This window comes from Hypanus sabinus, chromosome 23 (genome assembly GCF_030144855.1).
Source record: "Hypanus sabinus isolate sHypSab1 chromosome 23, sHypSab1.hap1, whole genome shotgun sequence".
Taxonomy (NCBI): Eukaryota; Metazoa; Chordata; class Chondrichthyes; order Myliobatiformes; family Dasyatidae; genus Hypanus; species Hypanus sabinus.
The window spans coordinates 9,566,516-9,591,362 of record NC_082728.1 but is presented as its reverse complement, the minus strand read 5'-3'; the positions used below and the strand labels follow the sequence as shown (position 1 = coordinate 9,591,362).

The window sequence follows — 24,847 nt, the reverse complement described above, 5'->3', positions numbered from 1 at the left end:
TAGACCCCGCTACTTCCAGGGGCCTTGGCCGCGCTATGAAGCCTTCCCGTGTGACCTTGAGCTAACCGATATGCCGCCAGATTCTGCAGCATCATTAGATTACCGCAACTGAGACCTCGGGGGTGACCTTATGTTACAGAGCTCCAGTCAGGTTTCACGGTGTTGCAACCGTCCCTGTTTACAACTCAGCGTGTTGCCAGTCTTGCCTCTTGCCTCACGTGTTCCGAAAACCGCGGTTACAGAGCGCAGTCCCTAAGTCCAAAAGCGAACGATGAACCCGTACAACAGTGGAGGAACCCACTGGTCAAAAAGCGGAGGGAGGCTGTGTGGCTGTAAGATCAAGGGTGTGTAGCGGTTACTGTAAGACCCTGTGGGTTCCGGTTTCCTCCCACATTCCGAAGACGTGAGGGTTAGGGTGAAGCGTGGCGAAACTTGTAGACCGTCCCCGTCTCGCCCCCGATGCACTTCACTGTATGTAATGGCGTTGCGATGCACACGTGACAAATAAAGCTAATCTTTCTTTCGTCTTTTATCATAAACACCGGCAGGGACTGACTAGGCCAAGTGACCTGTTTTGGGTTGTTTGCCCCGTGTAAGTGTCACGGGAGAAGGTGCGAAGGGCCAGATTGATTGACCAAGAGATCCAGACAAGTATTTCGCTGACCACCCAAAGGTCACAGTACAGACCTCCGCGCACGCTTCATTCGTACATAAGACTCTCTAATTCCATGTGCGAACTTGCAATGGAGTCTGACACACGTACACAAGTTGTTGAACCCTGCCGCTTGCTTCCGAATCAGAATTTCACATCTCGGCATGGACGACGAGTTCTCACATCCACACAGTAACCGCCCTGGGAAGTACAACGGTCAAAGCAATAGAGCAAACAGAAAGTGCGTTGAAGAAAGCTGTTTCTCTTCCCACAATGCCGACCCTACGAGTGCCTTTGTATTTACTAATATCTGTGGAAAGTCTTCACCGGAGTTGGACAAGCAAGGAAGCAAGTTCTCGCGAGTTGATTGGGTGGTTAAGAAGGGGTACGAAAGGTCGGAGCATTGAGTTCGAGGGCCGTGAGGTAATGTTGCAGCTCTATAAAACGGCAACTCTAGTTAGAACATTAGAAAGTTTCTGACAACAGGCCATTCGGCCCGCAAAGCGGGCCAAATTCCTATTCACGTAGTGCGTTGAAATAACTATTGAGTTTAGATTTGAAAGTCTCTAAGGCGCTACTCTCAACTACACAACTAGATAGTTTGTTCCATGTGCCCATAGCTCATGTGTAAAGAAATGCTTCCTGATGTTAGTCTGAAATCTCCCCTTAACTAATCTCCACCTGTGGGGCCCCGTGTCCTTGATTCATTCTCAAGTAGCATCTGTCGTCCATTAATACCCTTAAGGATTTTGAACATTCCTATCATGTCTCCTCTCATTCTACGTCTACTTAGACTAAAAAGATTAATTATTTCAATCTTTCTTATAGCTCATACCCTGCAGACCTGGAATGAGTCTGGTCGCCCTTCTCTGGACCTTCTCCAGCGCTTTGACATCCCTCACACAATATGGAGACCAAAATTGTACACAGTACTCAAGCTGTGGTCTCACACGCATCGTACAGCTGAGGGAGAACATCTCTTGACGTGAACTCCTCTCAGCGCAATATTCCATTTCGCTTCTGTGCATCGTCCAGATGTTGAAAGTGATGGGTCTGCCAGGACGCCAAATCCTTCTCATTCAGCGCACTGTCTGACTCAAGAACCCCCTCCCCCCCCCCTCCACACTGTATATCTATATCTAACATTTCTACTTCCTATATGTAATACTTCACATTTATTTACATTGAATTTCATCTGCCCATATCTGGATCTAACGGTATTGATTCAGCTGCCTGAATGTTATCAGCCCGTCCCACTAATTTTGTAAATTCGGCAAACTTTACTAGTTTATATGTTATCCTAATCATTAACGTAAATTAAAAACAGCAGCGAACCCACAATCGATCCCTGTGGAACCCCACTTTTAACATCTTCTAGATGTGAAAATTATCCTCTCCCCGTACCTCGTTGTTTCTGTTTTTTGAGCCAATAGTAATCCTTACTTCCTGTAATTTGAATATTAACCACTCATGGGGTGCCTTGTCAAAAGCCCTCTGAAAGTCCAAGTACATGGTATCAACTGCTCTTTGTTATCATAAATTTTAGCTGCCTCTTCATAGATTGTGTAGCCAGCATAGACCACAGTTCCGGTCGCCTCCTCATCGGAAGGGCGCGGAGCAGATTTACCAGGATAACACACACAAAGTACTGGAGGAACGCAGCAACAATAGAACTTGATAAACAGTCGACGTTTCGAGCGAGGCCCTTCGTCAGGACTGGAAAGGACGATGATTGGTGAAGTGGTTAGGAAAGGTAAAGGGCTGGAGATGAAGGACTCTGATTGGAGAGGAGAGTGGCCCAAAGAGGAAAGGGAGGGAGGAGGGGACCCAGGGGAGCTGATATGCGGGTGAGAAGAGGTAAGAGGCCAGCGTGGGAATAGAAGAGGAGAGACGTAGGAGAGATTTTTTAAACGGAAGGAGAATTCGATGCCCATGCCAACCGGCATGCAAGGTGTTTCTCCTCCACCCTGAGGGTGACCTCATCTTGGCATGGGCCGACATGCCGGAACGGGACTGGGAATCGGAATTAAAATATTTAGCCATCGGGAAGTCCCGCTTTTGGCTGTTGAAACGGAGCTGCTGGACAAAGCGGTTCCCCAATTTATGGCGGGTCTCACTTACAAGTATAGAGAGGCCGCATCGGGAACACTGAATACCAGCAGATTCGCGGGTGGAGTGTTGCCTCACCTGGAAGGACTGTTTGGGGCCCTGAATGGAGGCGAGGGAGGGTGTGTATGGGCAGATGCAACGCTTAGGCCGCTGGCAAGCTGAGAGCCAGGGGGGAGATTAGTGGGAGGGACGTATGAACATTCATGATTTCGAGTCCTGCTTGGATTAGAGAGAGCGTGTGTAACGAGGGTAGATTGAGAGAGCTCGGGCTCTTTGGAGCTTGATAGAGCGTGCACGGTAGGAGACACAGTCAGACCCGAGAGCCGGTGATTATTTTCCGAAGGTAGAAGTGGCTAATACGAGAGAGTGAATTGATTCCTAAGCTCTGGAACCTGGGTCTTAGCACTCAGATCTGCAGCTGGATTTTCAACTTCCTCACAGACAGGATCCAGGCTGTAAAGATAGGGGACAAGCTCTCCTCTACAATCACTCTGAGCACCGGTGCCCCACAAGGCTGTGTACTCAGCCCCCTGCTGTACTCACTGTACACCCATGATTGTGCAGCCAAGTTTCCATCGAACTCAATATATGTTTGCTGATGATACCACAATTGTAGGCCATATCTTGGTTAATGATGAGTCTGAGTACAGAGAGGAAATTAAGAACCTGGTGGCATGGCCGAAGACAATAACCCATCCCTCAACGTCAGCAAGACGAAGGAATTGGTTGTTGACTTCAGAAGGAGTAGCGGACCGCTCGACCCCATCTACATCGGTGGTGCGCAAGTGGAACGGGTCAAAAGCTTTAAGTTCCTCGGGGTGAATATCACAAATGACCTGACTTGGTCTAACCAAGCAGAGCCCACCGCCAAGAAGGCCCACCAGCGCCTTTACTTCCTGAGAAAGCTGAAGAAATTTGGCCTGTCCCCTACAACCCTCACTAATTTTTACAGATGCACCGTAGAAAGCATTCTTCTAGGGTGCATCACAACCTGGTATGGAAGTTGTCCTGTCCAAGACCGGAAGAAGCTGCTGAAGATCGTGAACATTGCCCAGCACATCACACAAACCAATCTTCCATCCTTGGACTCACTTTACACCGCACGCTGTCGGAGCAGAACTGCCAGGATAATCAAGGACACGACCCACCCAGCCAACACACTTTTTGTCCCTCTTCCCTCCGGGAGAAGGTTCAGGAGCTTGAAGATTCGTACGGCCAGATTTGGAAACAGCTTCTTTCCGACTGTGATAAGACTGCTGAACAGATCCTGACCCGGATCTGGGCCGAACCTTCAAAATATCCGGATCTGGCTTGCACTACCTTACTTTCCCTCTTCTATTTTCTAATGATGATTTATTATTTAAATTTTTATTATATTTACTTCGATTTGTACTTCAGGGAGCGCGAAGCGCAGAAACAAATATCACTGTGATGATTGTACGCTCTAGTATCAATTGTTTGGTGACAATAAAGTAAAGTGTAATTTTAAAATGATTAGTGAAAAGTGTTGGGGGGGGGGTAAATGCCGGGAGTAGGTATTTAACACAGAGAGGCGGGTGGGTGGAGCTCAGGGCGCCGGAGTAAATGATCCCCAGGATGACACATTCCCGTCTTCTCCAGCACTCAGACAGGTTCTGTTATTCCTGTGGTATGGCTCTTCTGTTACTAGACTGGGAATCCCGCAGACCGGTGAACTAACAACTGCGGGAGGTAAGCAGTTAACTGAAAGATCCGGAGTCCAAGTCCAACATAAATTTATTATCAAAGTACATATGCGTCACTATATGCAACCCCGAGATTCATTTTCTTGCGGGCATAGTCAATAAGTCCATAACAAAGTAATAATCATAATAGAATTAACGAAAGAGCGCGCCGACCTGGGCGTTCAACCATTGTGCAAAAAAAACACAAACCGGACTGTTGAAATAGAAAAAGGAGGAAATAATAAATAAATAAGCGGTAAAGATGAGATGAAGAGCCCCTGGAAGTGAGTCTATAGGTTGTGGGAGCACCTCGGTGATGGGGCAAGTGAAGTTATCCCCTTTGGCTCAAAAGTCTGATGTTTGAGGCGTAATAACTGTTCCCGAACCTGGTGGTGTGAGTTCTGAGCCTCCCGTACCACCTTCTTGATGGCAGCATCGAGAAGACAGCATGCCCTGGGTGGTGGTGGGTGTCCCTGATGATGGACGCTGCTTTCCTGCGTCAACCCTCCATGTAGATATGCTCAATAGTGGTGGGGGGGGGGGGTTGAGTTAGTTTTACTCATCGTGGACTGGGCTGTATCCACTACTTTTTGTAGGGTTTTCCAAGCGGGGGCATTGGTGTTTCCATACCAGGCCGGTCAGCAAGCATCTGTGGAAGTTTATAACAGTTTCAGATGTCCCGCCGAATCTTCGCAGTAAAACCAGCATTAATGAAAATGGGTTCGGGCGATGTGGTTTGCGCCGTGTCACTTTATGTAGTTTGTCATCTTACTGCCAGTGACGGAGGAAACGTTAACGCAAAAGAGTTTGCAGAGGCTGGAAGTTTCGATCAACAATGCCAAATGCTGGAAGAACTCAGCAACTCAGGCAGCATCTATGTAGGAATAAACAGTTGCGGTTTCGGGCCGAGATCCTTCCCCGGGACTGGAAAGGAAGGGGGAAGAAGCCCGAACAGTAAAGTGGGGTGGACTCCAAGCTCCGAAGAATCCTGATCAAATATATTTCCGGTTACACGGAAGGTTGACTTTAAGCAATGTGTGTGCTCCCTGCTGGCGGAGTCCACGTGTTGTGAAGGACACGGGAGAGTAGCGGGAACTTACATCACCCAGTTACAGCGAAGAAGCAGCGGAGCACAGTGGGTGGTGATGGGTCTCACACACGTTGACAGCATCTGCGGAATCTGGACGGATTTGCAGCGTGTGGGATGGCGACCTGGACATCGCAATTAGGAGCAGCCATTTCACAACGCTTGGTTTGAAATCAACGTTGCTTTTCGTTGCAAAGTCCTGGCGATTCTAATAGCTCATTTTGTCCTTCATGAGAATAATCAGCTGAGGCGCCGTGCTCTGGCGGACTAAGTACCCGCTGTCAGTTGCGGGAAAGACATTAGACGGACGTTACAGAACCCCACGTGGAGAAGGGTAGAACAATTCGAGAAATAACTTCCCGAACGACCAAAATACTCTAGTTCAAGGGGCAAGATAGGCCCAGCTCTGGTCACCTACAGGAAACAGATCAATCAAATCGAAAGAGTACAAAGAAAATTTACAAGGATGTTGCCGGGTCTTGAGTTATAAGGAAAGGACCTTATTTCCTGGAGTGCAGATTTGATAGAGCTGTACAAAATTATGAGGGATATAGATAGGCTGAATATAAGCAGGCTTGCCCCCCACTCAGGTTGGATGAGGTTACAACTCAAGGGAATATGGGTTAAGGGCGAAAGATGAATTGTTTAAGGGGAACCTCCTCCTTCGGAGACTGGAACAAGCTGCCGGTGAAGTGGAGGATGTGGGTTCAATTGCTACATTGAAGAGAAGTTTCGGAGAGGTGGGGGCGGGGGCTATAGTTCAGGTGCGGGCTTGTAGGACTAGGGGCAGAATAATAATTCCGAATAACAGGACAAGAGAGCCTGTTTCTGTGCTGTAGTCAGTATTCACAGTGCTAGGGAAAATCAAAATGCTAGCACCCAATATAAAAATTGTTTTTTTTTCTAATCGACGTATATTAACTGTTAAGAGAAGCGGGGATCCTTCCTCGCGGTGTGTTCATTGAGGCAGAAACGCCAGACGAACTGGCCGCAGGTAAAGACAATGTTAACATGAACAAGTTACAAGTCCGAGCAGAGAAGTACAGAAGAGTCACAAGAGAAGTCAATCTGTGGCGTCAACTAAAGATGATGATCCCCAACACATTGAAGGCAACTGCACAGGCTACTCCCCTCGTGCCAAATGATGATTCACTTTTACTGCATCATTGAATTCGACAAAAGTTTTTTTTTGTTTTAAATTTCTCCATAATTCATCTCTCGGACGCCAGTTTCGTCATCTTTTGTCTACTTCAGGGAGGCCAACAGATCAAGTGAGCTCTTTCCACCAATCTCCAAGGAAGGAGCCAGAATCTCGAAGGTAGCTTAAATGTACAAGTTAGCAACAACTTCTTCCCCTCGACCGTCCGATTCCAAAATAGATATTGAACCCGTGAACACTACCTCACTTTTAAAATATATTATTGGCTTTACACTGTTTTAAACTATTCCGTATACAGTACTTACTGTAATCTATTTATTTGTCCTATATTATCATTGTACTGCTGAAGTTCACAAATTTCACGACACATGCTGGTGATAATAAGCCCGATTCTAGTCCAGGAAAGGCTGGCAGTGGGTAACAGTTGGCCCGGATCGAATGCATCCTTGGTTAGTAACAGTAAACAAAAATCGCAAAGACCCTGACATAAACTCCCAAAGATCTACTGGGGGCAGAAGAGGTGGAGAATTGCAAATGTTAACCCATTCATTGAGAAATGAGGAAGGATGGACCCAGCCTCCACGGGAGAGTCAGTTTAATTTCAGCTGTGGGAGACAATAATCAGAGTGGAATTAATTACCGGTCCTCATCACATTCCTGTACCTGCCCAACTACTTAAACACCTCGTTCCATATAATCACCTCCTGTATGGGGTTAAAAAATGCCCTTCAACATTTGGTAAATGGTTTCTTCCTCAGCCAGGTACAATTGTGGAAAGCGAATATGTTAGCTTCAGATTTTTTTTTAAAATAGTGCAGGAACTGAGGCGAATGTGGTGCACATGGAACTGTGAAAAGGCATTTGGCGGGCTACTGTATAACAGGAACTTTCGGATGCAAGACCATGCAATCGAAGACTGCGGCAGCGAGTGGTAGCTTTATTGGACCTCAAGGGTTTTTCCTATGGCTTCCACCCTCTTCCTTTCCATAGTTGCTGGCTGACCTGCTGAGTTCCTCCAGCATTTTATGTTAATAATTTCCTGCATCTGCAGTACGTTGTTTTACTATAAAGATCAGCTTTAATGTAAACAATAGTTCTCAAATCTACAGCTGACATAACAGTGAATTGTGAGATTGACTGGAGGATATGATAGATGGGTCCCATCTGACAGATGAAATTTAAAGGTTCTCGCTGAATACAACAGTGGGCACATAGCAGGAGTGATGCTCGAAAATAGACTGAATGCAGAGAGCCGAAAGGTGACAATTTCCGCAGAAGGCAGCAGGAAATTCCGGAGTCAGCAATGCAACTGGAACCCTGTAGTTGACCCAATAAAACCCAGTAAAGCAGGGGGCTACCTCACCCCCTCACCTGGTCCAAATCAAAGCCTTTGCACCGTGTGGAGGCTGCCAAGTGATCACTAGCTGCTAGGGATCCGCAGATACTCAATTCCTCTTGTACTCCAAAGACATGCTGGTTACTCCTTAACCAGTCTATAGCTGATTACCTGCGGTGTAAGTGTAGCCGGCCACATCCACACCCATAGCCTTGCCCGGTCACAACTGCTTTGCCTCGGTGAACCACTTCCCGCACCGAGGGAAACACAGTGATTAGCATAAGGCTTTCCAGCAACAGCAATCCCCAAATGGGTCACATACTCATACAACTCGCACTTCGACAACCAGCCAACCTTCAGGCTGTGCTATTCAAGGATTTGTGCTAATACTTAGTGACTGTGCTGGGTCGCAACTGTTTTGCACCTTGGCCCTAGAGGAATGATGTTTTGTTTAGCTGTATTAACGTGTATGGCTGAATTACAATAAACTTTAATTCCAACTGCTGCCTGCAAGGAGTTGATACGTTTCCCCCGTGACTCCAGATTCCTTCCACATCCTAAAGATATGCTTGACGAGCTTCAGGTTGGGACATCCTCTGACTGTCGGTCATTGATGTAAACGAGCAGTGGGTACCATCTACCGACCACTACCATCTAGAAGGACGAGTTACCCAGAAACACCACCACTTGGAAATCCCCAAGCCACTCACCACCCTGACTTGGAAACATATCGCAATTCCTTGTCACTGGGTCAAAATCATGGAATGCCCTCACCAAGAGCACCATGGGTGTACCCACACCTCAGGGACTGCAGCAGCTCACCACCACCTTCAAGGGCAACTAGGGATGGGAAATAAATGCTGGCTTAGCTGGCAACACCTACATTCCATAAATCAATAAATTAAAAATGACTTCCAATGTATACATGGTATAAAGCAAATCATCAACAGGGACAATCAGGGGAATTAATTGAAAGGTGATAAATTACAGGTAATTATGGGTACGGGATTGACTGAATTGAGCCACAGATTTGACAGGCTGAATGGCAAATATCAAAGTACAAACCTCAGCTGTTCTCCAATTGCTGGATGAGAACATATTACAACAGAGGCCACAGTAGTGGACTGTGTCCAGCTTGTATCAGATGTCCCGTCCAGTCCACGTGGTGGACAAAACTTCAAACAGCCTTCTAGGAACTCTGGCAGGTGTAAACTGAAAATAGTGGTTCAGACCCACTTCAAACACCGGTGTGGTTCACCACCCCACATGCAGCAGGAACCATTACTTTCTCATTGACATCACAGACAGCCACTCCTACTGAAGCCTGTGAAAGATTTGTGCCCAGCACCTCATTAAGACAAGCAGGTTGTGCCGGGGGAATGCTGAGGGTGGGGGTGCAACAGGGCAGCCTGGTAGAGTGGCAATTAGCACAGCACCAGCAACCCAGGTTCTATTGCTGCTGCTGTCTGCACGGTTTGTACATTTTCCTTTTGGCCCTGTGGGTGTAAACAGGTAGTGCCAGCTCATTGGTCAAGAAGGACCCATTACTACTGTACCTCTAAATAAAAAATGAAGTAACCAAACAGCTGAGAACAGCTTCAATGACACTGGAGCTTGTCTGTAGGTTAAAAACCCCCAATTACAAGTGAACAAGCTCCCATATTAAACTCAAAAGTGATGTACACAAGTTTGTCCTTTGGAGAAGCTCCTTTCTTTCTCTACTTGAGATTGTTCTTCATCAATCTTACGCATGTGACTCTGTTCATTACAATAATATGGCAACATATCAAGTGAGTGTACAATTCCAACTTGCAGACTAAATCAACAATTGACAAACTGGAACTGTGTGAAGGGATGGTCTGCAGAGAAAAGTGAAATATACAGATTTCAGATTTGGTTCAGAATAGTATGCGGTGTTTGTGTCTGATCATGTGACACATTTTTCCCCATTTTACATCAATCAGAAAAATAAAACTGGTGGGTGAAGTGCAAAATAGGCTCAAAGTAACAAGTGGAATGTAACTGCCATGGGCTAGCATAAACTCAATGGGCTGAACAATCTTTGCCTAAGAAATACATCAGCTTCTGCTGATACTTTGGGTGGCAGGGTGGAGATGTGTCTATCAAAAGAGGTGCAAGGTGCTCCTTCCCTCCAATAGCTTGCAGGTCACCCTTGGGTAAGCCTGATCATGGTCACATGAAACCATGGGAGCAGGTGGATGGTCATATGAGCAGCTGGTGCATATCACAAGCCCTGGTTGTGTGACCACTGATGCCAGGCAGACAATCTCTGGAGTATTGATAATGGCTAGGATCATCCATCTTGTAAAGACATTGCCCAGAAGGATCTAATTAGCCTAGATCTACCACGGTCATGAGACCACGATCATCCACGTGATATGACAGCACTTAATAATAACTGCTGCTGTTGCAAACTCCAAAATGCAGATTACGACTGAAGCAGATCCAGCTGAGTTCACTACACGAGATAGTCAACAGACACTTATTTGAATGGGGAAGAACAGAATCCTGTGAGCAGCATTTAGTCACTGGCCCCATACTTACCATGGGTAACATTTTACCACTGGCACCATGCTTGTTATGGGAATCACAACCCAAATACCTTTGGCTCGGGGGGGAAAGGGAAAGACAACCAACCAGCTTGACAAAATGCCCCCATTCCTGATGAAGGGTCTCAGCCCGAAACGTTGGCTACTCTTTTCTCACGGATGCTGCCTGGCCTGCTGAGTTCTTCCAGCGTCGTGTACGTATTCCTTGATCCACAGCATCTGCAGTTGTATTTTTGTGTTTTGACAAAATGCAACCAGGAGTCTCAGAATGGAAAAGTTTAATCTTTCTTTAATTTCATCCTGGCCACCAATTTTTTGCCTCCTTTTACGCATATCGGAATGCTTGAAGAATTGCACACCTCAGATGAAGCCCTCTCTCAATGCTTCATCTGCTGCGTGATCCCATCTGCCCCACCCGCCAAAAAAAGTTGATCTTGGGTCCAGATTTTGAAACTGAAATAGAAGAGTCCCTGAGTTATAAAACTAGATGCCTCTTCCTTTAAACTTCTGAACATCCCCAAAGCCCTCCCCCACCTCTAATTCTTTTTCTTCCCCCAGCAGTGGCCTCTAGTTCACTCACCTCTATTTAGGCACTCAGACAAGTGCGAGAAAACCGTCCATCACCAGGTAAAGACGCAATGTTAATACAAACAAGTTAAAAATCTGTACAAAAGTACATTACATGAATCAGTAACAGGAAACAAAAAAAGTCCAAAGTATAGATGTGGCTTGAACAATTAAGGATGGTGATCCCTAATAAATTAACAAAATGAAAACTGCACGATGTGCACTGACAATTGGCTGCATATTCCCTGGTTTTATCAACTTAGACTTGATGCCGAATATTTCATGTTTACTGCATTTTGAATTGTACAAAAAGCTGTAGTGTTTTTGGTTGCAATTTTATAATTCATCTTTAAGATGATCAGCTTCTTCATCATCTGTTTCTCCATCTGTCTCGTCATCTCCTTCCTCCTCCTCTTCCATGTCTTCAAGGTCCTACAGGACAGGAGGTGGGGATGAGTAAGAGGCAGCAATCCAGACAAGTTGCTCACAGCATTACATCAGACTCATCCCCACACCAACCTCCCCCTCATTTCCAGGAAAGTCCCACAACCCACCAATACTGGCAGAGCTTTGGAATGGGAAAGGCATCTGTAGACGTCACTTGCTAAACTCAGAGCACAAATAGTAGCATTCTTAGCAGCCAATGGCATCTTACTGAAAATAAAATCTCAGCCTCCCCACCCACTTTCCAAATGTTAAGGCAACATCCCAAGTTGCAAAGCTCAAGATTCAATGTAATCATCTCTTCGCCTGAGCAGCGACACTAAACTGCCCCAGTGGATAAAGAAAAGGCTTAGCAACAAGTTATTAAATCAGATTATGGATATGGGTGGCAGGGTGGTGATATATCTCTACCAAAGTAGGCACAAGGCACTCCTTCCCTCTGCCAGCCTGCAGATCACCCTTGGGCGAGGTGTAACACCTGCTCAGTCCCCTCCGACCATTCAGGGTCACGTGAGGCCATGGGAGCAGGTGGCGGATGGTCAAATGGACAGCTGGTACATATCACAAGTCCTGGTACGTGACCACTGATGCCAGGCAACCTCTGAATATTGATAAAGGCATCTTGAAGACACTGCCCACTACTTTTACAGAAGAAATTACTAAGATGACTGCCCACATCATACGACAGTACATAATGATGAGGAGTCTTTAAATTCTGGCTGTGCATCTCATTAGATCAGATTACTGTGTGATTCATGTAGCAACCAATCTGGTGCTGGCACATCCAGATTTGTATACCTAAAGATAAATCAGCCGGTCAAATATTCAATGCTCTGGGAATAGGTACTGACTTCACAATACTCTACACATCTCCCTTCCCACATTACAATGAAGTAATTGCAATACTGTCAACCAGCAAGTGAATAACTTAACACAGCAGAGAGAAAACTCCAAAGGTGGGGGGGTGGGGGGGAAGAGAAGGGGATTGGGGCATTACCCAGCGACAGTTCATACTGAAGACAAAAACACAGCAATACACTCTGGAAGTACGTAACTGACTGAAGCTCACCACAAATTGCCCCAGAGCAAGCTGCAATTAGCAGCAATCACATTAATCAACTCTCAGTTAATTAGCCATAGCAGCCAGAACCACTTCGGCTCCTGGTTACAGGGAAGATCTCAGAAGGACACAAAAGCTTTAGGGAGCGCAAAAGAGGTTTCCCAGGATGCTGCCCAAATTTGAGAGCGTACCTCATGAGCAGAAATTAGACAAACTTCAAGTGTTTTCTCTCGAACAGGCTGAGGGGAGACACGAGAGCAGCTGAACATTGTGGGTAGATTTGGTACAAAACCAGCTTCTTTCAGGGTCAAAATCTCTAACATGCATTATGATGAAGGGGGCAAGTCCACGGAGATGCACAGGGCAGAGGCTTTTTTAAAAATATACACTGGTGGGCTCCTGGAATGCACTGCTAAGGGTGGCAGCAGAGAAATAAATACATGACATTCAAGAGGCACATAACTGCAGAGAATAGAGGGATACAAAGTGGGCAGAAAGGATTAGTTTAGCCAGGCATTTAACTACTAGTTCAATTAGTATGGCACATCATGGGCTGAAGATCCAACACCCGTAGGGCAAGAGGCAACACCTCTAATCTGTGCTTCCCACAGATCAATGGAATACACGGTACCTAGCCAGACTACAAATCACCTTGCTGTGTTTCAGCTGTTGTCGTGAGAGGAGCTTTTCTCCTTCCCCCAAAGCCCCAGGTTGGCAGTGAGCACCTAGACCGGGGGTCGGCAACCCGCGGCTCCGGAGCCACATGTGGCTCTTTTACGTCTGTGCTGCGGCTCCCTGTTGCTTTGGGAAATAATTGGTCAGTATTTAATTAAAATGTATTTTATGTTAGTTTGTTAGTTTTTGAAATGTAATTCTAAATTTGAAGATTATGGTGATCTTGTACAATCTAAATAAGACGTTGTGGCAACCCATTTCCTTGACACATCCGAACCGGCTCACAATTAGCCAGCGTTCAGGCTAAAGGAGATAGCCTACGGGGGGTTGTGAGTACCTGTCTTTTGCAGCATCCGCGCCCATGGGGGGCGGGTTGAGGGAGGCTTAAAAGCAAGGCTGTTTAGTTCGAATAAAGCTATCTTTGACTGCAGTTTACTGACTGCGTGTGGCACACCGCTACAACTTGTTTTTATCGCTGGCTGTCCAGAGGGGAGGTGCTGAAACGCTTTGTCGCGTGTCTGGAAGAAGTGAAAACTTTCCTGGGCAGCAAAGGGCTCACCTTTCCTGAGCTGGAACAGCCAGAGTGGCTGGAAAATCTACACTTCATGGTAGACATGACAGCGCACCTGAACACGCTGAACACAGCTCTTCAGGGGAAAGGACGTACAGCCCTGCACATGTTGGAGGATGTTTTGGCATTCGAGCGCAAGTTGACAGTGCTTGCCAGAGATTTACAGAAAGGCACATTGTCTCACTTCCCCAATTTGAGAGAGTTCAAACAAGGTCACGACATGATAAATTCGGAGTATTTACATTCTGCAATCATCGCAATGCAAACATCGTTTGGGAAACGCTTCTGTGAGTTCAGAGAGGAAAAAAACACATTATCTTTCCCGGTCACTCCCCTAAGCATCGATCCATCCCTACTGAATACGACTGCATTGTCAGGTGTGAGTCAACCTGACCAAGTATGATAAATATTTTAATTGCCTATTATTTTACGTATATTCATACGTTTTCATTGTTCAGTGAAATAGTCCTTTTATTTTTCAGGTTTTCAGCTGGCTGACGTTATTTTTGGTTTGCTGCTGGCGGCAAATTTAAGTTTGGCGTTTTTCATAAATACAAGAAGGACTTAAATAGACGTTGAGTATTTTACTTAAAAGTAACCTTCAACCCAACGTCTTTTTTTCGGAGTTCAAAATGTTTTTGTTGCATGCAGAAATGTAATTTCGTTTTCTCTGCAGGAGTTCATCAATTTCATAAATGCAACACATTATAGTTTGTTTATACATAGCATAAAGGCAAAACAAAACGTTGTATGCAGTGTTATTTCATTTTAAATGTCAAACGGGTTTTGCGGCTCCCAGTGTTTTCTTTTCCGTGGGAAACGGGTCCAAGTGGCTCTTTCAGTGGTAAAGGTTGCTGACCCCTGACCTAGACCGATCTGACAGTGGATGACCCCATGTAGTACTCACCTCCTCTGCAGCACCTCCATCTTTTCCTCCACTTTCTAAGAATTTGATGAACGCTTCAAGTGTTCTCTCGCCATTGTAATCTATGACCTGCAAATACAAATTCACATTTCAGGGAGAAATCAACCACTTCAACACTCTGGTTACTGCTGACTTCATGTGATGTGGAAAAATCATTAGGAAGATTAAAGATAACTCCTTCAAACTACAGGTAATATTTCTAAATAAACTGAAATGCACATCAGAACATCCCTTTCAAAGCAGTATTTACCCCGGAGTTGCAGCTCTATAAACGCAAGGTAGTTCACACTTGGGAGTACGTGTTCAGTTCTGGTCACCTCATTTTAAGACAACTGTGGAATAATTAGCGAGGGCTACAGAGCAGACTTACCAGGATAAATAACAATCCTGGGGGTGTGGTGTGGGGAGAAAGTTGGATCACTAGCTAATAGGCAAAGCACTGGACAATAGAGTGATGGGTACAATGCACAGCTAGAACTGATGGCAGAGGCTGATTCGATAAGGGCATTTGGGACTATTCGATAGGCACATAGATGAACGAAAAATTGAGGCTTATGGGCTATGTAGGAGAGGGGGGCTGGATTGATCATAAAGTTTACACAGGTCAGCAAAAAAACCATGGGCTGAAGGGCCAGCAGTGTACTATTCCACCTTAACCATTAGAGGCCTATGCACATTAGTCACCAAAGGACAACAGGTAGAACAAGCTATCAGAAAGGCAAATCACATACAGCCTTTATTGTGAGGTTTGTGTACTGAAGTGAAAATGACTTACTGCAAATATACAAGGCCTTCACCTGAAGTATATGTAGAATTTATGACCCCTACTACCTAAGATACACACTACATCTTAGCAAAGATCTATCAGACTGGTTGCAGGACCAATGGGTTCATCCTAAGCAGAGATAAAGGTAAGGGAAGATAGCTGTCCAAACTTACAAGAAGAGATCTAACTAATACTTAGATCTGACAGGTTCAATGCTAGATATTGGTTGGATGTTATTCTCTGGCTGAGAAGCCCAAGCTAATAGGATGGTCAATCTCAGACCAAGGAGGCGGCTATTTGGAACACGAATGGGAGAATTTCTTCTCAGGAGAGTAGCAAATCTTTTAATTTCTCCATCACCAGGCCAAGTCATCAAGGTCATTCAAAACAGACCTTGAAAAAAACATTTTCAAAACAGACTGCAGGGTGAGAATCAAGGGATATGGAGATAGTGCAGAAAGTGGCAGTAAGGGAGATCAAACAGATTTTGCAGATGCTGAAAACCTTGAGCAACATTACTGTCTAACTTGAATTCCTCCAGCAGCTTGTGCAAAGGAGATCAGACTGATGACCATAAGATAGTGGTCGCCAACCTTTTTTAAGCCCAAGATCCCCTACCTCCACCTTAGTGAAAGGCAAGATCAACCTACTATATCGTTTAGACACACGCATGCGCACCAGGCAGAAGGGACCGGAGGAAGTCAAATCCCGCAGCCCCAGAAGCAGTCCTCTTTGCAGGCGGCTTTCCATAGCAGGAGAGTTGCTATGTTACCATTATCTTAATTGGTATTACTTATCTTTATAATGCTCATATTACAACACCTTTAATTCTGTGTTTCATTATTTCATTTTATTTCAACACGAAAAATAAATGAATAAAAATTGACTGTTGCACTCAGTGTGATGACTGGGGCTGAATACATTCTGCTACTTCCCTGAAATTTGGCTCATAACTACAGACAACCAGTCTGTGAGGTGTCTGTCAGTAAGACAGCTCCTGTACTTAGATTTAATAATTGTTAAATGTTGCAGCACAGTGCCCTCACAAACCTCCTGACAAGACTGAATATTTGAATGGACTGTTTCCTTTGTTAGACTGAATGTTGAACCTGCCACGTTTTTCAGGTGTTTTGTATTGGTAAACTGTTACTGAGACATTAGTATAAGTTTGAGGTACACAAGCTAATGACAGCACTGTTTTTTGTTTCCCAGTTCTTGTACATTTGGGGGAATGTTGGAAATTAAAGGGGGCGAAGTGTTGTAATGTGAGCATTATCAGACATCCCACCCTGCAGAAACTCACTTCAGGGAGGTAGCACCATTAATTTGCGGGAGACTCCCAGGAGAGTTGGGATGTCTGCAATAGAGTAGCTCCTTAGCAGCGAGCCAACTAGTTTAAATAATATTAGCTATGCTAACTGAATGACTGACACCTATTAAACTCACCTCACCATGTCTTTTACATTTTAACCCACTATGGGCAATTGAAAAGTCACTGTTGCAAACAATGCAGCGAGCATCACTGTAATTTTTGGCCCCTATCAGGCAGGGGTACACTTTAGTGTAGTCTGGGGTGAAGTACGTTTTACATTTTCTTTTCTCTTGGAACACTCTGCCATGGTACGCTCGCTCCTCCCTCCCCCTCTCAAAAAAAAACCGAGTTCCGGGATATTGTATATAATTTGCAGGCATCAGGAAGCCGCTATCAATATGCAGGAGACTCTGGGAGAGGTGGGATGTCTGCATTATAAAGATAGGTTGATGCCGATTAGGATAATGGTAATGTAGCGGTGCTCCCGCTGCGGAGAGCTGTTTGTGGGGAGAGATTGTTTCTGGGTTGTGGGGTTTTGCTTCTGGTCTTTTCTGCCTGATGTGCATTTTTCGTTTTCTTTTCCCTGGGATCTACCAGGAAAATCTCAAAGATCGACTGGTTGGCAACCACTACCATAAGACATTGGCCATTCTGTCCAGTCTTCATTCCATCATGGCTATTTATCCTCTCACCCCATAACCACTGACACCCTTACTAAGAACCTATCATCCTCCACTTTAAATATACCCAGTGAGTTGGCCTCCACGGCCATCTGACACAATGAATTTGACAGATTTGCCACTCTCTGGCGAAAGAAATTGCTCATCTGTTCTACAGGGATATCCCTCAAGTCCTAGACTCTCCCATTATAGGAAATATCCTCTCCACACCCACTCTCTAGGCCTTTCCATATTTTAAAAGTTTCACTGATATCCCCTTGCATTTTTCCAAATTCCAGTGAGTACAGGCCCAGTGCGACCACTCTGCATACATTAACCTTTTCATTCCTGGAAACATTGGGAATCTCCTCTAGATCCTTTCCAATGCCAGTACATCTTTCTCGGATAAGGAGCCCCAAAACTGCTCGCAACAGTTAGAGTGCAGCCTGACCAATGCTTTGATTACACCCTTGCTTTTATATTCCAGTCCTCTTGAAATGAATGCTAACCTTGCATCTGCCTTCCTTACACTGACTCAACTTGCAAGTTAACATTTAGAGACCCCTGCGCAAGGACTCCCAAGTCTCCTTGCACCTGTAATTTCTGATTTCTCCAACTTAACAATCTATACCTTTTTATTCCTTCTACCAACGTGCATGACCAGACACTTCCCGACACCGTGTCCATCTGCTGCATTGTCCATTCCCCTATTCTATCCGAGCCCTTCTGCAGACACTCTGCCCCAACACCATCACCCATCTTCGTATTGTCTGCAAATTTGGCTACAAAGTCATTAATTCTACCTTCCAAGTCATTGACGTACAGCACGAAAAGGAACAGTCCACCTTGCACACCAGTCAGTGGCGGCCAACTAAAAGTTCTATTCCCGCTCTGCCTCTTGCCTGTCAGCCTATCTTCTATCCATGTTAGTGGATCATAGATTGTGGAGTGGTTTCAAAGTCTGATGGTCCATTCAAGTTCCCACTTCTAAACCCTTATGTGACAACACTGAGTTGCATATGATCACACAATAAATCATAGGAAACAGTCAGACTACTCTAACTATTCAAAGCATGTTTAAATATTCATTTACAGCACAGCAGACTTATCTAAGCCTCTATTTAAAATATTCAGAGTCAGTGGATAAGTTACTGTAATTCATGATTCTAAAAAAAGGAACAGGCCACCTCATTCCAGCAAAGGCAGTCACATCCAGCTTGAACCGAGCTATTTATGGCTGGGATGGTGGCTTAAATAGGCTGGTGGAGAAATGGCCAGGAATCCAAAGTCATCTCTCCTGCCCAGGGGCCAATGGCCATTACATGGTTGCTGAATCACACTGATCATTACCTTCTTCTCAGAGCCTGAAGGGAAGAACTTCAGCGTAGGGAAGCTGTGGATCTTCACAGCTTCAATTTCATTCGCTGTGGAGTCCATCTTTGCAATGACTATTTTCTCATCATCCTTGTACTTTTCTCCTAGAGATTCCCAGATTGGAGCAAGCTGTTTGCAGTGACCACACCATGGGGCATCTGGGTAGAAAAAGCAGATGCTTTATGCATTGCATAATCCTAAATTTACAATGGTACAAATTTTATATAAATTCTAGTGTAATTTCAGAACACCAAGATTTAGGAGCTTTGTTCACCATTCTCAATCCTACACTAATCACCAGACATTTTAAAGTGGCACTGAGGAAACCCACGCTGTCAGGGCAGAACGCACAATTTCCTTACAGACAGCGGCAAAATTTATCCCAGGCTGTAAGCACTGTAATAGTGTTAAGTTAACTGCTACATTTAATGCAAGATTCAAGGCTCGAGAAATTAGTTAATTTAAAAAAACCTTTTGGACTTACAAAATTCAACAAAAACATCCTTTGTTTCATCGAAGGCAACTTCCTCAAAATTTTTGCCAACAAGGACCTTGACAGGTGCTTTGTTCCAGTCTTCAGAAATGTCTTGGCTCATGAGATGAGGCTAAATATCAGAGGCAAAATTAGCATCTTTAACTTGACACTTCAAAACTTTAAATTCAAATTTATGTACAAGCAACAGAATCTCAAAGGTCACAGCACAGATTTAGCCCATCAAGTCTGTATCAGTTTACTGTCAAGGTAGCCTCAATTCCACACCATCTTTCACAAAAGCAAATTCTCTTGGATCTAGTGCTTTAAACACTAACTGAATCTGCCTCTACTAACTACCAATGACAGCTGCACAGGATTGGAGCAAGTTGCAGAATCTTAAACTCAGACAGCTTCATCATAGGCAAAAACCTCCCCAGCATAGAGGGCATCTTCACAAAGCGATGTCTCAAAGGCTGCTTCCATCATTAAAGATCCCCATCAACAGGTAATGCTCTCGTCTCATCACTACCATAATAGGAGATACAGGAGCCCAAGATAGTGTGTTCTTTTAGGATCAAATTTCTTCCCCTTTACCAGATCAGTGAATGGAAAATAAACCCATGTATACTACCTCTAATCTTAGTTCTTTTCTCATTACTTAATTCAATTTTAATACACATTTCTTACTGTAATTTGTTTTTTTGTATTGCTATGTACTGTGGCCACAACACATGCCAGTGATATTAAATCTGAGTCTGAACGCATTCCACATTTTAACCACTACAAAAAACACTAATTTCTTCTGATAATCATGTTCATTCCACGTCCACTTCTTGACCTTTGACTCATGAACCTGCTAACTGTAGATTTATAAAAACTGGCGCACATTTACTATATTTACTGTAACTGATCTACAGAACTAGTGAGCTCAGGGCAGTGGCCTTAGAACTTTTCCTGTAACTCTAGTCTGTGATCTGAGGTTTTGAATTCATCTTAGAGAACTGCACCCCATGAACCGGGGAGGGGGGGGGGGTGGACACCCCAATTGTGGAGGAAAGCATGCCTAGTTACAGTTGCAACTTTAGGACATGCTCAATTTTCACTCACTAATAGCACCCATCCTGAACTTCTTGCCTTCTCATTTGCACAAATATAGGTCCTCCCCTGGTTATTTAGAACTGCTTGGAACCTGTACGTTTCAGAAATGAGGTACCCAATAATATATACGCATAACAGAACCAAGGGCAACATGCTGTTAAATCAGATCACCCAACATCTGCAAGTTCTAGTCCATTGAAGGCCTGTCCTGGGGTTAGAGGACTGTTTATGTGGGTGGGACGGATGGAGGGAAGTAAAGATCTTTTTCTGCCATTCTGCTGCTTGTGTTCTGTTGACGAGCGTGGTAAGTGTGCTATGTTGGTACTGGAATATGGCGCAACACTTGCACATCCTTAGGTTGCTGGTTAAAGCAAATCACATTCATTGCATGTTTCGATGTACATATGTAAGTAAATGAATCTGATCTCTCCAAACCCAGCAGGTCACCCGAAGACATGCAGCCTCAATTTCTCCAAGCTCTACACCATCAACTTTCCCTTTACACTAGGGCAAACATTTTTCATTGCAGATTCATTTAGATGATGAAAGGCCTCACCTTCAGCTTCCCTTCCAAGAACTGGCTGCAGAAGTTTTTGACATTCTCCACTGTGATGTCTTCTGTCTCTGGCTTGTACTTGGTCATTTCCTCCTCAAGTGTGATGAGGCGAATGGCAGGACATTCCTCCTTCTTCAAGCCAAAGAACTCCAGAACCCTCTGGTTGTCTTCAACTTCGCTGTCAATGTAGATGAACAGAACCTATCAGGAAAGTCGAGGGGAAGAAAGTCAATTGACCAAAGGAACAAACTGCATTTCAGCTCAAGACAGTAATTGTACACCATGCTTTCCTCCATCTGATACACCAGTAAACTTCTCACAACCTTCTTTGACCCAAGAGCCACACCTCACCTGTTTAATCTTACTTGATTGGTTTCAGTACACCATCTACTCTTCCTGAAACATTCATTTCTGCCCAGGTTTGGGGTCTGAATGGTCAATGTTCCCATTGCAGGCTAATCTAAATTTGTACTAATACCACATGAACATCTACACCAAATGTCCCTAACCTGGGGTCCATGGCATAGAGGTTGGGAACCCCTGCCTTACACCATGAATCAGTGACTACCACGACCCTACAAAATTTGCCAATTTATTCAATACAGCCCAAAACTTTATGTGCACACCCAAATACGAAAAGGCACACCATTCTTAAACTGGCAAGCTCTAAAGAATGACCATTGTAGATTTATCTGGCCAACATAAATTAGGAATCATAATGACAACCTCAAATACCCGATTCATATAACAAGGGAATACAAATCTAACACGAAACCCAGTTCCTATAACTAATGTATGATTTGGCAGACAAGTTGAAAATTTCCATAATGCTCCGTACAACTAAGATTTCCACTTGTTCACTGAAACTTGCCACTGCCTCAAAATGGTAGGAATACAATTTGTACCCAGGCACAACTTATACTCTGATGCACTAACATTTAGAACGGGCTCTCAGAACCAGAGTGAACAACTTCATGCCAACTCCAGATAAGTAAACACAATAAATCTGACTTGAGAACATGTTCCAAATGTGAAGACATGTGTTGACAGTTTCCTTTAAGGCTGGCATCTTAAGGCAATGGTAGACTTTCCTAATTGGACAAAGATCACTGGCATACTTACATTCCCCTTAAAGTTTCCTGCTGCACTCTTGAAGTTGTTCAGTTTGTCCTGAAAGGTGGGCGAGCTCTTGGGGATGAACAGCAGCATGTGGGTTTTGATATCACCACCAAAGATCTTTGGGGCAGACTGCAAAAGAACCCAGAGCAGGCTATAGTCAGTATTGAAAAATTTTCCACAGGAATATGTCAAGCACCACTCATACTTCACAGCTCCCTTGTGAATCAGCAGATTCTGGATATACCCAATTCAACCTCATTTAATTAGTATCTATTGTTAAATTAACCTTAGAATAGGTTAAACAGTCGACACAACATTGAGACATGTACTGTGCCATACTTTTCTATGTACTCACATGCTCCAAAGACCAGCTCCTGCAAGGACAACTTACAGAAAATGATCCACTGGCCACAGTAAACCCTCCAACACCTGTTTTCCCACACAAACTTGAAGTGTTCTGAACTCCATCAATCCGAGCTTTCAAAAACTCAAGATCCAGGGTGCCCAGAAGTAGCAATTTTAACAGTACGGTATGGGTTCGCATCTCTAAACAGGCAACCACTTAACCCTCAGCTTTAGACATTTAGGAAGGCACATACTCCAAATCTTTCATTCTTTCAAAGGAAAAATAAAACTAAGTGTTCATGGGATGTGGATCTCACTGGCAATGACAGCAATTACTGCCCATCTAATAGTCCCAAGTTTAGGACTTGCACTCTACAATAGGTAAATGGAAGATCTCCTTCCATCAATGACATCTGCAAACCAGGTTATTCAACACAAGGCAGGCCATTCAGCCCAACTTTGCCATGTCAACTAAGTTGCCTATTGAGCTGGTCCCATTTGCCTGGATTTAGTCCACATTCCTCTAAATCTGGGACTCCCAATCTGGGGTCCACAGGCCCCTTGCTTAATGGTATGGACCCATAACAGAAAAGATTGGGAACAGCTGTCCAAATGTCTTTTACATTGTATCCACCCCTTTCTACTCAAGAGCCGTCACACATACCAGTGTCTAATAGACACTGCGTTTAGGCCAATTACAAACACAAAATTACATGTAAATTTGGACTGAAAATGCTGATAGTGGTGAGCACAACTACAGAGTTCCTTGAAAGTGGCAACAGGTAGACAGGGTGGTGAAGATGTTTGGCACACTTCATCAGTTACGACATTGAATACTTAAGCTGTGTCCACCATGTTGATCCATGTCAGCGAATCAATGGTACAAAGTTTAACTTAGCCAGGTCACCATTGCACCCGTCTTTGGCCCAATGGATAGAATCTGTCTTCACACTACCCTGCCCTTAGAACCAACCACAAACTTAAAATTGCATAAAAAGCAGCATCTATTCAGACACTGGAGTGTGTGGTATCACTTGTGAGCTGCCCCCAGCACATCCACTGGTCATGCAAACACCACATTTCACTGTTTTGAAGTAAATGTGATAAACAAACGACAAATTCATTCCATCATTAATAGCTTAGCTCAATGTCAGGATTATGATTTGAGAAACAGTTCGGTCCATCGGCCTACCTGCTCAGTGAACTCAATAACCAGAGGCAGCTGGTTGTTTTTGATAAATTCCACCAGACTGTCTTTAGTAATCTCTCCATCGTAGACATTACGGCCTTCATCAAACTGAAAGAGAAATAAAACAATTGAAATAACATTCGCAAGAATTAGCCCAACTACACATCTGGCAATGTGCTCAAGGAGTAGTCATTTTCCTCACAATGACAGGGGGTTTCAGCTGGAAAACTGCACTAGAGACCAGTCACCTTCTTGCAATAGAGATCTGAGAGCGGTCAAACAGAGCAGCTTCCAAAGACTGAATATGTCCCACTGAATAGGCAAAAACAAAAAGCACAATTCAAAATCAGTGTAGTAACCTCAAACTTTATGCAGTGGAAGCTGAGTTCTCAAACTGAATTAGAAGTTTTAGAATAATTTACAGGCCTCAAAGAAAACCATCAGTGTTAACGCAACACTAGTACAGCTTGGGGTGGAGCTCGGAGTTCAATCCTGACGGGTCTATAGGGAGCATGTATGTTTTCCCTGCAGCTCCAGGGGTTTCCTCCAGGAGCTCCTGTTTCCGTTCACAGTCCAAAAGATGTACAGGTTAGTAGGGTCATTGTCATTGTAAATTGTCCTGTGATTAGGCTTGGGTTAAATAGGTGGGGTTGCTGGCTGGTGCAGCTCATTGGGCTGGAAGGGTCTGTTCAATACTCTAAATTAAATAAACACTATGAATTGGTCGTGATTTGCAAGGAACAGGCATGGACTTAATGATAAACTACCATACCAACTCCATCTTGCTTTCTGCAAATACCAGCACTAATTCCAGTATGGATATTAGGTCAATAGAACTGAAAACCCCAAGATTAAGAATGGAGTTTGCATTACCAAAATTCCTACTGGCTTAAAAGCCAAATTTTAATCTGGAGGCTGAAATACTACCTGCAGTTTGTACAACATTTTTTTGCTTTCTCCCCCTCCTCTGCATCCCCCACCCATTACAGACAGCCATTTTAAACCCATCCACAAGTATAGCACATGAATATGTAGTCACTGGTAACTAGGAAACAAATTCCCCCAGTCACCAGTGATCAAGGTATTACTACCCAGG

The 24,847-nt window shown here is 44.4% G+C and overlaps 1 protein-coding gene across 1 annotated transcript in view; it reads right to left on the bottom strand.

Moving 5' to 3' along the window:
- Window positions 1-10,877: 10,877 nt before the first annotated feature.
- The window catches only part of p4hb (prolyl 4-hydroxylase, beta polypeptide), a 38,075-nt gene continuing 24,105 nt past the window's right edge, over window positions 10,878-24,847 (bottom strand). Inside the window, exons 5-11 of the mRNA XM_059948334.1 lie at window positions 23,755-23,859; window positions 22,221-22,346; window positions 21,099-21,299; window positions 19,454-19,574; window positions 18,946-19,127; window positions 14,841-14,927; window positions 10,878-11,615 (exon numbers count right to left, since the gene is read on the bottom strand). Of these exons, the coding sequence (XP_059804317.1) occupies window positions 11,520-11,615; window positions 14,841-14,927; window positions 18,946-19,127; window positions 19,454-19,574; window positions 21,099-21,299; window positions 22,221-22,346; window positions 23,755-23,859 (918 nt within the window). The 3' untranslated portion in view covers window positions 10,878-11,519. The remainder of the gene's footprint in view (window positions 11,616-14,840; window positions 14,928-18,945; window positions 19,128-19,453; window positions 19,575-21,098; window positions 21,300-22,220; window positions 22,347-23,754; window positions 23,860-24,847) is intronic.